Below are 13,492 nucleotides of genomic sequence, written 5' to 3' on the forward strand. Positions count from 1 at the left end.
TGCTATTTTTTGGAAATCTGCATTCAGATGTGTATATCTTTTCTTTTCTCCTTTGCCTTTCACTTCTCTTCTTGTCTCAGCTATTTTTAAGGCCTCCTCAGACAACCATTTTGCCCTTTTGCATTCCTTTTCTTGGGGACGGTCTTGATCACTGCCTCCTGTACAATGTCAGAAACCTCTGTCTATAGTTCAGGCACTCTGTCTGTCAGACCTAATCCCCTGAATCTATCTGTCACTTCTACTGTATAATTGTCAGAGAAGGCAATGGCAAGCCACTCCAGTGCTCCTGCCTGGAGAATCCCATGGACGGACGAGCCTGGTAGGCTGCAGTCCATGGGGTCGCTACAAGTTGGACGTGGCTGAGCGACTTCACTTTCACTTTTCACTTTCACACAGTGGAGAAGACAATGGCAATCCACTCCAGTGTTCTTGCCTGGAGAATCCCGGAGACGGCGGAGCCTGGTGGGCTGCCGTCTGTGGGGTTGCACAGAGTCAGACATGACTGAAGCGACTTAGCAGCAGCAACTGTATAACTGTAAGGGATTTTATTTAGGTCATACCTGAATGGTCTAGTGGTTTCCCCTACTTTCAGGAGGACAGGCTATCAACATTTTCCCCATTTGTCAAATTAAAACAGCATGCGTCCACCAAGGCACTAAAATGTCCCGTTGTTACTCCTTGGTCACATTCAGCACAGTCCCCCGACCCCACCTCCAACACACACACATTTACAGACACTACACAGAACAGCAAGACTCAACACACCGCTTTTCAGCTTCGAGTTTATCCATCCTCTTCCAGAGACGGTTCACTAGCGCTTCTTGCTCTTGTTCCAAAGTATTTTCAAGGTCAATCTTCTCCCGTCTCAACTGGAGAAAAAGAAAGAAGTTTTACTGAGAATTGTAGGCCACTTAAACTTTGTTAATTAGATTTTTTCATTGGAACACTAGGATCCCTTTCCACGGAGAAAACTGCAAAGAAACGGTCAATTTTCTGGCACAGACACATTAAGTGCATTTAGTTCTTAAACTTTAATTGAGAAAACTGAGATACGTTCATTCTTTGATGTTAACACTTAATTGCTCTCTGGTAGGTCGATCACAGTGGTTGCTTCAGCAGTTACTCAAGAGACATGGAAAGTCTTCCTTAAAGAGAGTTTGAGGAGCTTTGGTTGCCAGTTGTCTCAGGACATAAGCGGATTTGTCTCCCTAGTCCTGCACGCATTTCAACATTAAACCAGAAAGGTTATACTTCCATTTACAGAAATAACTCCAACACTGAAGACAATTCTACCAAGTGGTTAATGGGTACATAGAAATGTGTCCTAAGATATAAAAACATGTGTGAAAAGGATAAACACCACATTCACAATACTGGTTACTTCTGGGGAGGTGGGGAAGAAGGAAAATGTGATTTAGGGGAAGGCAAACGGTTGTAGAGGGAACCCTACACTGCATTCTACTTTATAAAAAGAAGCACTTTGGGGAAGCAATTAATTTAATCTATTAACATAGAAAGTGAAAGTGTTAAGTCGCTCAGTCCTGACTCTTTGCGACCCCATGGACTGTAGCCCTCCAGGCTCCTCTGTCCATGGGACTCTCCAAGCAAGAATATTGGAGTGCGTTGCCATTCCCTTCTCCAGGGGATCTTCCCAACCCAGGGATCGAACCCGGGTCTCCCGCATTGCAGGCAGATTCTTTACTGTCTGAGCCAACACAGAGCAACATGCAAACACTGAGACCAACATCAGACACAGGTTAATAGGGATGTAGCGGAGAAAGCAATGGCACCCCACTCCAGTACTCTTGCCTGGAAAATCCCATGGACAGAGGAGCCTGGTGGGCTGCAGTCCATGGGGTTGCCAAGAGTCAGACACGACTGAGCGACCTCACTTTCACTTTTCACTTTCATGCATTGGAGAAGGAAATGGCAACCTGCTCCAGTGTTCTTGCCTGGAGAATCCCAGGGATGGGGAAATCTGGTGGGCTTCCGTCTATGGAGTAGCACAGAGTGACACGACTAAGCGACTTAGCAGAGAACTGGTTGGTGATGGACAGGGAGGCCTGGTGTGCTGTGATTCATGGGGTCGAGAAGAGTCGGACACGACTGAGCGACTGAACTGAATTGAACTGAGGAATCAGAAAGGTCTGCTCTCTGGGGACTTTTTTGGTTGGCCAAAAAGTTCATTCAGGTTTTTCCATTACAGCTTGTGAGAAACCAAAATGAACTTATTGGCCAGCCCAATATATTTTAGTAGTGGTGAAGACATTAAAAGAAACCATTTATATGTTTTAGTAGAGAGTGAGAGAGATATGAAGGAAAAGAGGGCTGGTGATGGGGACAGAAAGTGCCATGATCAACAGAGTTCACAGCATCAAGAAGAAGGAAATGTGTGGTATCACTTTTTGTATACTTGTCTATCTGCTTGGGATATTATGTAATTTTAACAGAAATCATTTTTTAAAAAGGGGGCAATGTTATATTACCGCCCCCATGCTGTCTCTTCAACCAACTGGAATTTATCTTTTCAACTACTGACTTAACAGATTATTTTTGATTGCACAGCTACACAGCTGTCCAGGTATTAATAGCAGAGTTCACACTTCTTTAGCAGGTGAGAGGCAAGCTCCTCACTGAGCCTATGTAGACATAAAGTGAGACCCATTCCATGGACAAAATGCAGCCTTTTACAGCAACCAAAGCAGACATACCTTACTCCACCAATGAGCCAAGATCACACAGTCAACAGAAAACACAGCTTCACTGTGTTTTCTTTGCATGGGCAAAGGGAGAGGAATCGGACTAAGCTGGTAGCATCCTGTGCAGTGAAGCTGGGAGCTGGCTAATGCACAAAAGCTCCTCAAGATATTAAACAGCTCCTTTTCCCCACAAGGAGGAAAAACCCAGGAACACCTCACAGAACTCCTATGAATCTTTGTGACCCTCTGACCACATTTTGGGCCAAGGTTTGAAGTACTGATACAATTCACAGTCATTTATTTAAAGAAACAAAATGCCAAGTCATTTACCCTTTAAGGACCCTATTGCCATGTTTAACTAAAACATGACAAGGGGTACTTGGTAAGGTGAGAAAAAATTCAAGCAAGGCATCGTTTTGTAGTATAGATGCCTAGTAGAGAAACTAATGCCCAACGGCTTATTTTTAGAGTAATTATGCACCATGCAAATCTATAACTCCAAAAAACAAAATCAAGACAAAGCTGTCTTTACCCACATATGACTGACTTGGCATGTGGTTTTGAGGGTGTTGCAAAGAGTCGGACACGACTGAGTGACTGGACTGAACTGAACTGAACCTGCCCTCAGGCTTCCTAGGTGGCACTAGTGGTAAAGAACCCACTTGCCAATGCAGGAGACGTTAAGAGATGCAGGTTTGATCCCTGGGTGGGGAAGATCCCCTGGAGGAGAGCATGGCAACCCACTCCACATATTCTTGCCTGGAGAATCCCGTGGACAGAGGAGCCTGGCAGGCTATGGTCTATAAGATCAGAGAGTTGGACATGACTGAAGCAACTTAGGATGCACGCACGCAACCTGCCCTCATCTATGAAATGAGAAGGCTGGCCTCAATGACATCTGAGGTCCCTTCCAGGGCCACCCATTCTATCATTCTCTGTCAATCTCAAGATGGCACTTGTCTCAGTCTGCGCTAGTTCCGTTGAGATTTTTAGAAACAAAAGCAGCAAAAGAAATCATCTAAATCCAGTCTTTCATTTGAGAGCTGAGGAACCACTGATTCAGGGAAAGGAATGGGGATCAGTCACCATGGTGACCAAAGAAGCTGGGTCCCCTCTAACCAGCAAGTTCAGAGTATCTGGAGGGGAAATAGGATTTGGGGTAAATTATCCAGTAATTCTTGGAAGTAGTGGAGCAGGAGGTACCTTAGTGAGTCCAAGAGTATGCAGGAGCAGATAAGAAAGCAGGAAAAACAGAAGTTGAACATGAATCTCAGCTCCTTTTCGGTACCCGTTAGTAGAGCTATGTGTGAGAGAGAGTGTGTGTGTCTGTTAAGTCACTTCAGTTGTGTCCCACTCTTTGCAAACCTATGGACTGTAGCCTGCCAGGTTCCTCTGTCCATGGGATTCTCCAGGCAAGAATACTGGAGCGGGTTGCTGTGTCCTCCTCCAGGGGACCTTCCCGACCCAGAGATTGAATCCATGTCTCTTATATCTCCTGCACTGGCAGGCAGGTTCCTTACAAGTGCCACCTGGGAAGCCTGTTCGTAGAAACCCAAGTTTCACCCTCTGGAGGCCTTGGTTCACGTGGGCAGTAGACTGATAGCTGGTTGCCACCTGAAGAACTTCAGAACCTCCCGAAGTTCTTTATCAGCGCTGCCCTTCCATCTCCTGTCCATCTAATCCCACAGCCTATTTATTTCTAGCCAAAGAGTATAAACCAGTACTGCTGTTTCAGACCTAAGTAGATTTTCAGTGCTTGCATTGCCGTGATATCAAACAACCCTCAAATCTGACAGTGTGTGTTCAACTGACAGGGTACTGAGTCAGAAATTCTTGCTGGAATGGAAACATCAGCTCAGTGCTGCATTCACTGCTTTTGCAATGCTGATCTCCATCTGTAACAGTCTTCCCTATCTCCTTTTAAATTCAGTGTTCATGCCACAGGTACCCACTCTTCCATTACCAAACATCAAATTCTCAGGCAAACCCAAGCCCCTGCTGACTACACTGTCTATGAGCACACAGCACCAGTGGATACAGCCGATTTGTAGAATATTCATTTGGAGGGTGGCTTTGTAATTAAGTCAGGTCAATGGACTGTCAGCCAAAGTCCTTACTCGTCTTCAGTAGTTCTTCCTCCCATTGCAAGTTAATTAACATTGCACCAAGAGTTATTATGCTTCCCAAATAAATAACTTCTTTAATGGATAAACTTAGTGTATAAAAGTAGAGCTGGCTCATTTGAATTCACAGCCCTTCTTAGTGGACTGACACTCACCACCCAAAAAGCAGAAAAAGCAGGGGGCAGCCAAAAGACAGCTCCAACATTACCACACTTCTCTCTCAGGAGAGCATTTTCCCACTTAGAGAGAACCAGGATGCTCGCAGAGGTCAGGGAAGGAACACTTGGCAAAAAAGCCTGATGAGAATTGTAGCAGGACCATGTGCTCAACTACAGAATTTTTGAAAGGTTTTAGTGGATCATCTCAATCTACTTTGAAAAGTTTTAGTCTGACCACCAAATTACCATCATTCCTATGTGAAAATATATTTTGAACTCCAAACATTTGACTTAAAAACCCAATTTTGGAAGGCAGCCCATGACAACTGCCTGTTCTATGTGCACCAGAAATATACAGAGAAGGGAATTCCCTTGAGGTCCGGTGGTTAGGACTCCACTGTGTTGCTGAGGGCCCACGTATGGTCCCTGGTCAGGGAACCGTGATCCTACATGCTGTGTAGTGTGGCCAAAAAAAAAAAAAAAGAACAGAAAAAATATATATACTGATAAAAAGACACAAAAAAATCACAAAGAATAGCAAGATAAATAGGGTTAGCCCTTGGGTTAAAGTATTAATAATATTGGTGGTAATTTATCATCACACCTTTTCCTGCTCCCACACAATTTTTAAAAATATTTATGTGTTTTGGTTGTTTTGGGCTTCCTAGTTGCAGCTCACAGGCGTGGCTGCCTTATGGCACATTCCTTAGTTTCCCACCCAGGGATCGAATCCGCATCCCCTCTATTGGCAGGTAGATTCTTAACCACTGGACCACCAGGGAAGTCCGCCCCACACAATTTTTTAATGAACATTTACTATGCTTATAACAAAAAAATGGGAAGACAATATTACAAATTAACAATTTCCTAATTTAGGATATTAATTCACATACATAAAACACAGAATGAATTCATACACTCTGTTGCTGCTGTTGCTGCAAAGTCGCTTCAGTTGTGTCTCACTCTGTGCGACCCCATAGACGGCAGCCCACCAGGCTCCCCCGTCCCTGGGATTCTCCAGGCAAGAACACTGGAGTGGGTTGCCATTTCCTTCTCCAATGCGTGAAAGTGAAAAGTGAAAGTGAAGTCGCTCAGTTGTGTCCGACTCTTAGTGATCCCATGGATTGCAGCCCACCAGGCTCCTCCGTCCATGGGATTTTCCAGGCAAGAGTACTGGAGTGGGGTGCCATTGCCTTCTCCGCCATACCCTCTAAGAGGAGAAATTATACTGAAGGCTCAGCTAGTTATCTGGAAGACTGAGAATCTTCCAGACAGCCTTGAGTTACTAACCTTCTTTACCACAGCTTGTGCATCTGTATAAAAACTAGATTTGTTCTTTGAAATGGGTAGAACTTTAGGACAATAGTAATACCTTATTAATATTTAATATATGAAAAGTGACACTTTCATAGTTTACCAGCTCAATAAATTTTGCTTTTGTTCAGTGATAATGAAAAATGAAGGTCTTTTATGAAACAGATACACATATAATTAATCATATTTATATGGTTTCCAGGCTTAAGTTTCCATCACTTTGACATCAGTGCAATATTACACAAATTTGCATAATGGGTTTATAATTCTAGGGGACTCTTTTACCAAATAATCACCATCAGTGGAAAGCAAGCAGGTTTCAAAGTCTTGGGTATACAGGGTTTTTTTGCTACATCAAGAACACAGTGGAGAAGTCCTCAGGAAAGAACACAGACCACAGTGCACGCTGCAAATACACTGTCACATCAGGGGCTACCTTCAGCTCATCATCTAAAATAAGCCTCTGTGAGAGACAAATATCATGCATCATGCGGAATTCAAAAACGATACAAATCAACTTATTTACAAAAACAGACTCACAGATATAGGAAACTTATCATTACTAAAGAGGGAAGGTTGGGGGAGCGATAAATTAGGAATTGGTGGGTAACATATAGATGCAGGATTTAGCCATTTGCCACATGTTTAGCTAAGGAGAATACCTTTTCTAAGTTACCCACCAAATTCTTGTACTGTTTTCTTTTTTTTAAATGGACTTTGTGAAATGAATTTATGGTTGCTGGAGGGAAGGAATAGTTAGGGACTTTGGCAAGGTCATGCACACACTGCTATATTGAAGATGGATAACCAACAAAGACCCATGGTACAGCACATGGAACTCTGCTCAATGTCATGTGCCATCCTGGATGGGAGGAGGGCTTGGGGGAGAATGGACACATGTATATATATGGTTGACTCCCTTCACTGTTCACCTGAAAGTACAACATAATTAATTGGCTATACCCCAATCAAAATAAAAAATTTAAAGTTATAAAGCACTGACTTCATCCATTCTAATTACAACCAAGTAGAAAGTCTCAGTACAGTATCTCTGGATTCTATTGCCCTTACTGTACGTAGCACACCCATGCCCTACAAGTTCACAGGCAAAGTCTTTTCCACCAGTGAGTGACCAGGGACATACATGGCTGGAGCATGGTGAGGTGCCTCTTTCTTTATAAAGAAAACTCATTTTTAATTTTGTCCCTGCCATCATCTGTTCAAACTGATGCACAAGGCAAATGTTATCTGGGTGCTTCAAAATAATACCTGACAAGATGGAACACAGACTTGGTACTTAATTGAAACAAGGCCTAAGGAAGGACTTCTTTCATTTCATATCCTGCAGAGGGACTTAATCTGTGTCCCTGACAGAGCTCAATGTCTGCTCTCACAGGTGTGGAGGGGAGGCCCCTCGGCTGGCTTCATCACACTCTGACAGCTCCTCAATTACACATCAACTGAAGAGAGAGCCTGCTGAAGCTCCTTGAGTACCACCTACCACTGCCCCTGGTTTGTTTACTACCAAGGCACAAACTCTCACTTACATTCCAGTATGCTCTGAGGCTTTTCTCCACCTCTCCCTGATAAGCAGTAGGTAGGGCTTTCCTGGTGGCTCAGACAGTAAAGAATCCGCCTGCCATGTGGGAGACCCGGGTTCGATCCCTGGGTTGGGAAGATTCCCTGGAGGAGGGCATGACAATCCATTCTAGTATACTTACCTGGAGAATCCCATGGACAGAAGAGCCTGGCAGGCTACAGTCCATAGGGTCACAAGAGTCGGACATGACTGAATGACTAAGCAAAACACAGCACAGGATGTCTGTATTTGAGCTTCAGGCGACCCACACATCTTCAAGGATTTGCTACAAATCCCCATCAAGCTGACTTCAGGGTTTACCGTGATTATGTCTGGCTGTGTACCTTGTCTAAAATGTGAAGACACAGGTTTTAATATTTTACTTTACACAAGTAAAAGCAGGGCAGCAAATTATAATACACTATTATTCAGTTCAGTTGCTCAGTCATGTGGGACTCTTTGTCACACCATGGACTACAGCACGCCAGGCCTCCATGTCCATCACCAACTCCCAGAGCTTGCTCAAATTCATGTCCATGGAGTTGGTGATGCCATCCAACCATCTCATCCTCTGTTGTCCCCTTCTCCTCCCACCTTCAATCGTTCCCAGCATCAGGGTCTTTTCCAATCAGTCAGTTCTTCCCATCAGGTGGCCAAAGCATTGGAGTTTCAGCTTCAACATCAGTCCTTTCAATGACTATTCAGGACTGACTTCCTTTATGATTGACTGGTTTGATGTCCTTGCAGTCCAAGAGACTCTCAAGGATCTTCTCCAACACCACAGTTCAAAAGCATCAATTCTTCAGTGCTCAGCTTTCTTTATAGTCTAACTCTCACATCCATACATGACCACTGGAAAAACCATAGCTTTGACTAGATGGACCTTTGTTGGCAAAGTAATGTATCTGCTTTTTAATATGCTGTCTAGGTTGCTCATAGCTTTTCTTCCAAGGAGCAAGTATCTTTTAATTTCACGGCTGCAGTCACTATCTGCAGTAATTTTGGAGCCCCATAAATAAAGTCTCTCACTGTTTCCATTGTTACCCCATCTATTTGCCATGAAGTGATGGGACCAGACGCCATGATCTTAGTTTTTTGAATGTTGACTTTTAAGCTAACTTTTTCACTCTCCTCTTTCACGTTCATCGAGAGGCTCTTCAGTTCTTCTTCGCTTTCTGCCATAAGGGTAGAGTCATCTGCATATCTGAAGTTGTTGATATTTCTCCTGGCAATCTTGATTCCTGCTTGTGCTTCATCCAGTCCAGCATTTCGCATGATGTACTCTGCACAGAAGTTAAATAAGCAGGGTGACAATATACAGCCTTGACATATTCCTTTCCCAATTTGGAACCAGTCTGTTGTTCCATGTCCAGTTCTAACTGTTGCTTCTTGACCTGCACACAGATTTCTCAGGAGGCAGATCAGGTGGTCTGGTATTCCCATCTCTTTAAGAACTTTCCAGTTTGCTGTGATCCACACAGTCAAAGCCTTTGGTGTCGTCAATAATGCAGAAGCAGATGTTTTTCTGGAAATGTCTTGCTATTTTGATGATCCAACGGATGTTGACCATTTGATCTCTGGTTCCTCTGCCTTTTCTAAAACCAGCTTGAACACCTGGAAGTTCACGGTTCACGTACTGTCGAAGCCTGGCTTGGAGAATTTTGAGCATTACTTTGCTAGTGCGTGAGATGAGGGCAATTGTGTGGTAGTTTGAGCATTCTTTGGCATTGCCTTTCTTTGGGATTGGAATGGAAACTGACCTTTTCCAGTCCTGTGGCCACTGCTGAGGTTTTCAAATTTGCTGGCATATTGAGTGCAGCACTTCCACAGCATCATCTTTTAGGATTTGAAATAGCTCAACTGGAATTCCATCACCTCCACTAGCTTTGTTCATAGTGATGCTTCCTAAGGCCCACTTAACTTCACACTCCAGGATGTCTGGCTCTAGGTGAGTGATCACACCATCATGATTATCTTTTTTGTACAGTTCTTCTGTGCATTCTTGCCACCTCTTCTTAATATATTCTGCTTCTGTTAGGTCCATACCATTTCTGTCCTTTATTGAGCCCATCTTTCCATGAAATGTTCCCTTGGTATCTCTAATTTTCTTTACTATTGTTAGGTGACACTTATTAGTGTTATTACTAGTGTTAGACAACAGCGTGCATTGTTCACAACATTATTGTTGGAGGAAAAAGAAGACAAAGGTAAGGAAGATGATGAAAAAATATGAAAATGAAGACAAAGGTAAGGAAGATGATGAAAAAATATGATGAAAAAAATTAGACAACAGTATGTATTATTCACAACACTGCTGTTGGAGGAAAAAGAAGGCAAAGGTAAGGAAGATGATGATGAATATGAATAGCAGCTGTTGCAGGGGGGACTGTAGTCAGGGTGATGTTTTTCATGTTTGTACTTCCATGTTTAGGTTTTCCACATTTTCTTGAAAGCACAATGGATTAGTCTTATAATTAAAAAAGCTTAAGACTTCCATAATTTGAGATGCGTCTGTGAAATCAAACTTCAAAACATGCACAGGGGTCATTAAGTTTCCTCTGTGCACGCGTGTGTGCTAAGTCGCTTCAGTCGCGTCCGACTCTGCGACCTTATGGACCGTAGCCCACCAGGTTTCTGTGTCCATGGGACTCTCCAGGCAAGAATACTGGAGTGGTTTGCCATTCCCTTCTCCAAGGGATCTTCCCCACCCAGGGCTCGAACCTGTGTCTCCCGTATTGGCAGGCAGGTTCTTTACCCAGGAGGCCCCAAGTTTCCTCTCCTTAATGCAAATGAAGGCTCATGGAACATGGTTGTTCTCTGAAGAGCTCCTGCAACAGAGCCTGCCAGGGCAGCCGCCAGCATGAATGGAATTCTAACTAAACCCAGTATGCCCACATTACCCATGAACTGAGGAAATACCTTATTCCAACTTTAAAAATAAATCAACCAATCAAAGATGCAGACCTGAACACAAGCCACTAGCCACTCAATCAGCTGCTAAGTCACAAGGACAACAGATGATCTGTGTAACTCACTGGAATTAGTCATTGCAGTCACTAAAAATAAGCAGCATCAGAATTGTATGTGGACTGCTTGTGACATCAGCTGGCTTGTATTACCCGCTAGACAAGTAAGGCAGAGAGGCAGTCTTATATTCTTAACTCAGAACCATTGTACTAAAAGCTAGAAAGCAACAATGTTCCTTTCTTATCTGTGAAACTTAAAATATGCGAAATGTTTCCTTATTACCTTTTTAAAAAGTGAACAAAAAAATAATGGACTTCCCTGATAGTCCAGTAGTTAAGAATCCACCTGCCAATGCAGGGGACGCAGGTTCAACCCATGGTTCGGGGTGATTCTACATGCCGTGGAGCAACTGATCCTGTGCACCACAACTACTGAACCCAAATGCCGCAGTGAGAAAAGCCACTGCGATGAGAAGCCTGCATTCTGCGACTGAGCAGCCCCTGCTCCCCTCAACTAGAGAAAGCCCACGCAGCAAGAAGACCCAGTGCAGCCACAAACAGATACATAAAGACAGAAACAGCAGCAAGAAATTCCGTGCTGAGGATTGAAATTCATTCTAAAGCCTTCCTTCTAGGATAAAGTTATATATGGTGATGGACACTGGGAGAAGTGGGTGTTGCCCCTGGTAGCTGGGGTCTTCTCAAACCTCTGCAGGCACCTGATGTTGGCTAGTGGCTGAAGGGAACCCCTGGGCACCTTCCAACACCAAGGCCTGCAGGAGTCGTAGTACGGCTCCGTGGCTGCCTCCGCAAGACACGCGCTGTAAAGGCAAGGGTATGCCCTCAAAGATACCACACGTGCAGACTGCCGAAACCCCGTCTCTTCCCCTGCCCAGTAACAAAGAAGAGGGATTCAACTTTACGTCTTCACCATCTTCTCTGTGTTCTCAGCACCTCTACACCATGCAGAACCTCTATCCACTGTTCACTGCATAGCTTTCCCATTTCCGTCTCCTCACACTTCCTTGCTCCTGCAGCAAGGCTGGGCTTGGGTCTATCCAAGTCCATTACCCATGCCCTGAACCCACCCGACCCTACACTGCCTTTTGAAGTACAAATGACAGCTCTCCAGTAACCTGTCCAAATCCACACTTTATTTAAACTCTTCCAACAAAGCAGTGCTAAGGCACCGGACCCAAAGGATAAATGCCTCCAAATAGCTTTTAGTTCTAAAAATGTGTTGTCAGAGCCAAGAGCAAAGGCATGACCACATATATATCCTCATAAGGAGTAATATAACACCTGTCTTGGCTCTTCTTATAGTAACTTTAATATAGGATATATTATATTATACCGACTCTGACATATATAGTAAATATTATAATACAGATGACAATCCCAAAAGATGGCCACAAGAGAGGGTCAGAGCATACCCATGGAAACACAGACGAGATTTGTTTCTACTGTAGAACAGAAACGTTCTCTCCAAACACAGACTAAAATTACTTGTAGCTAAACAAAATAGAGTGAAATCCCCAACATTTAATCATCCTTGACACACCCAAAAGAAAGGGGGCAATGTTTTATGATGATGTTACATGTCTCCATCTTAATTAAAACAAGGACTTGGTGTAATGACCTCTATGGGAAAACACTCTAAAAAAGAGTGGAGGTATGTGTAACTGATTCACTGTGCTGTATACCTGAAACACAACATTGTAAATCAACTATACGCCAATAAAAAAAAATTTTAATTAAAAAAAAAAATACAGACTTGATATCCCACAAACACTTTCACTTTTTTTTCACTTCATCCCACATCTGAAGTTAAGTTTCCAGTTAAGGACTTTACAGTGTACACGTTCCATTGTGGAAATCCATTTCTTTAGTGTTGAGGTCGTATGTGAGTCTTAGAATGGACTAAATCATTAACTGGGAAGAAGGTATAACTTGTGCCTAGTTTTCAAAGCATTTAGTTACTGAAGTTTCCAATGAGCCTTAGCATGGGGAAACCATCCATCCTTTCTCCCTTCTCTTTCGGACTAGGCCAGTACTCCACCTTGTGGCCACAGCTGAACTTTGGGGGTCAGGGTTCCAAAGTCTCCTCTGGAATCCATGAGCAAATACAAGGCAGAAGCTGCTTCCATTACTGAGAGCCATCACAGAGAAGGTGCTGACCGAGTAAAGCTCTCACAATACCAACCAGGGTGAGAACTCCACTTGGTCACTTGCTTACATCTTGATTAACAATTACCAGTAACAAGTTTGTGGGACGTCAGGGGCTTACACAAGAATTTTCAAAACTAACGTGAATGGAACTGGCTACCGTCTATCCCGGAAATTAAACAGGAGAACTTCGGAACAAGATGTTTTTAAGCTGTGAGAGGTGGAGGAGTCTTCTAAATTTGGAAACTGCATCTGAATTCCAAAGAGGAATAGTAGGACTAGATTACTCTGGATTTTTGCAAAATAGCCAGCCCATGGAAATGGAACTTTTTTGTTCTTTAACCTGGAAGGAATGGAAAAAAAATTTCAAGGGCATTATTCAAAGTCTTGGAAATCACTGTAACCCGTCCTTTGATATAGGTAGATAGAAGAATAATACAAAAACATAAAAGTCAGATCATTTAGTAGAAAATAAATGCTCACTTTC

The 13,492-nt window shown here is 43.3% G+C and overlaps 1 protein-coding gene across 2 annotated transcripts in view; it reads right to left on the reverse strand.

Moving 5' to 3' along the window:
• Nucleotides 1-13,492, reverse strand: part of CCDC6 (coiled-coil domain containing 6) — a 113,918-nt gene that overhangs the window by 28,011 nt on the left and 72,415 nt on the right. For both annotated transcript variants that reach the window (XM_055589824.1, XM_055589813.1), the window contains exon 4: nt 766-869. In XM_055589824.1, coding sequence (XP_055445799.1) covers nt 766-869 — 104 coding nt within the window. The remainder of the gene's footprint in view (nt 1-765; nt 870-13,492) is intronic.

Source organism: Bubalus kerabau, chromosome 1, assembly GCF_029407905.1.
Source record: "Bubalus kerabau isolate K-KA32 ecotype Philippines breed swamp buffalo chromosome 1, PCC_UOA_SB_1v2, whole genome shotgun sequence".
Classification (NCBI taxonomy): Eukaryota; Metazoa; Chordata; class Mammalia; order Artiodactyla; family Bovidae; genus Bubalus; species Bubalus kerabau.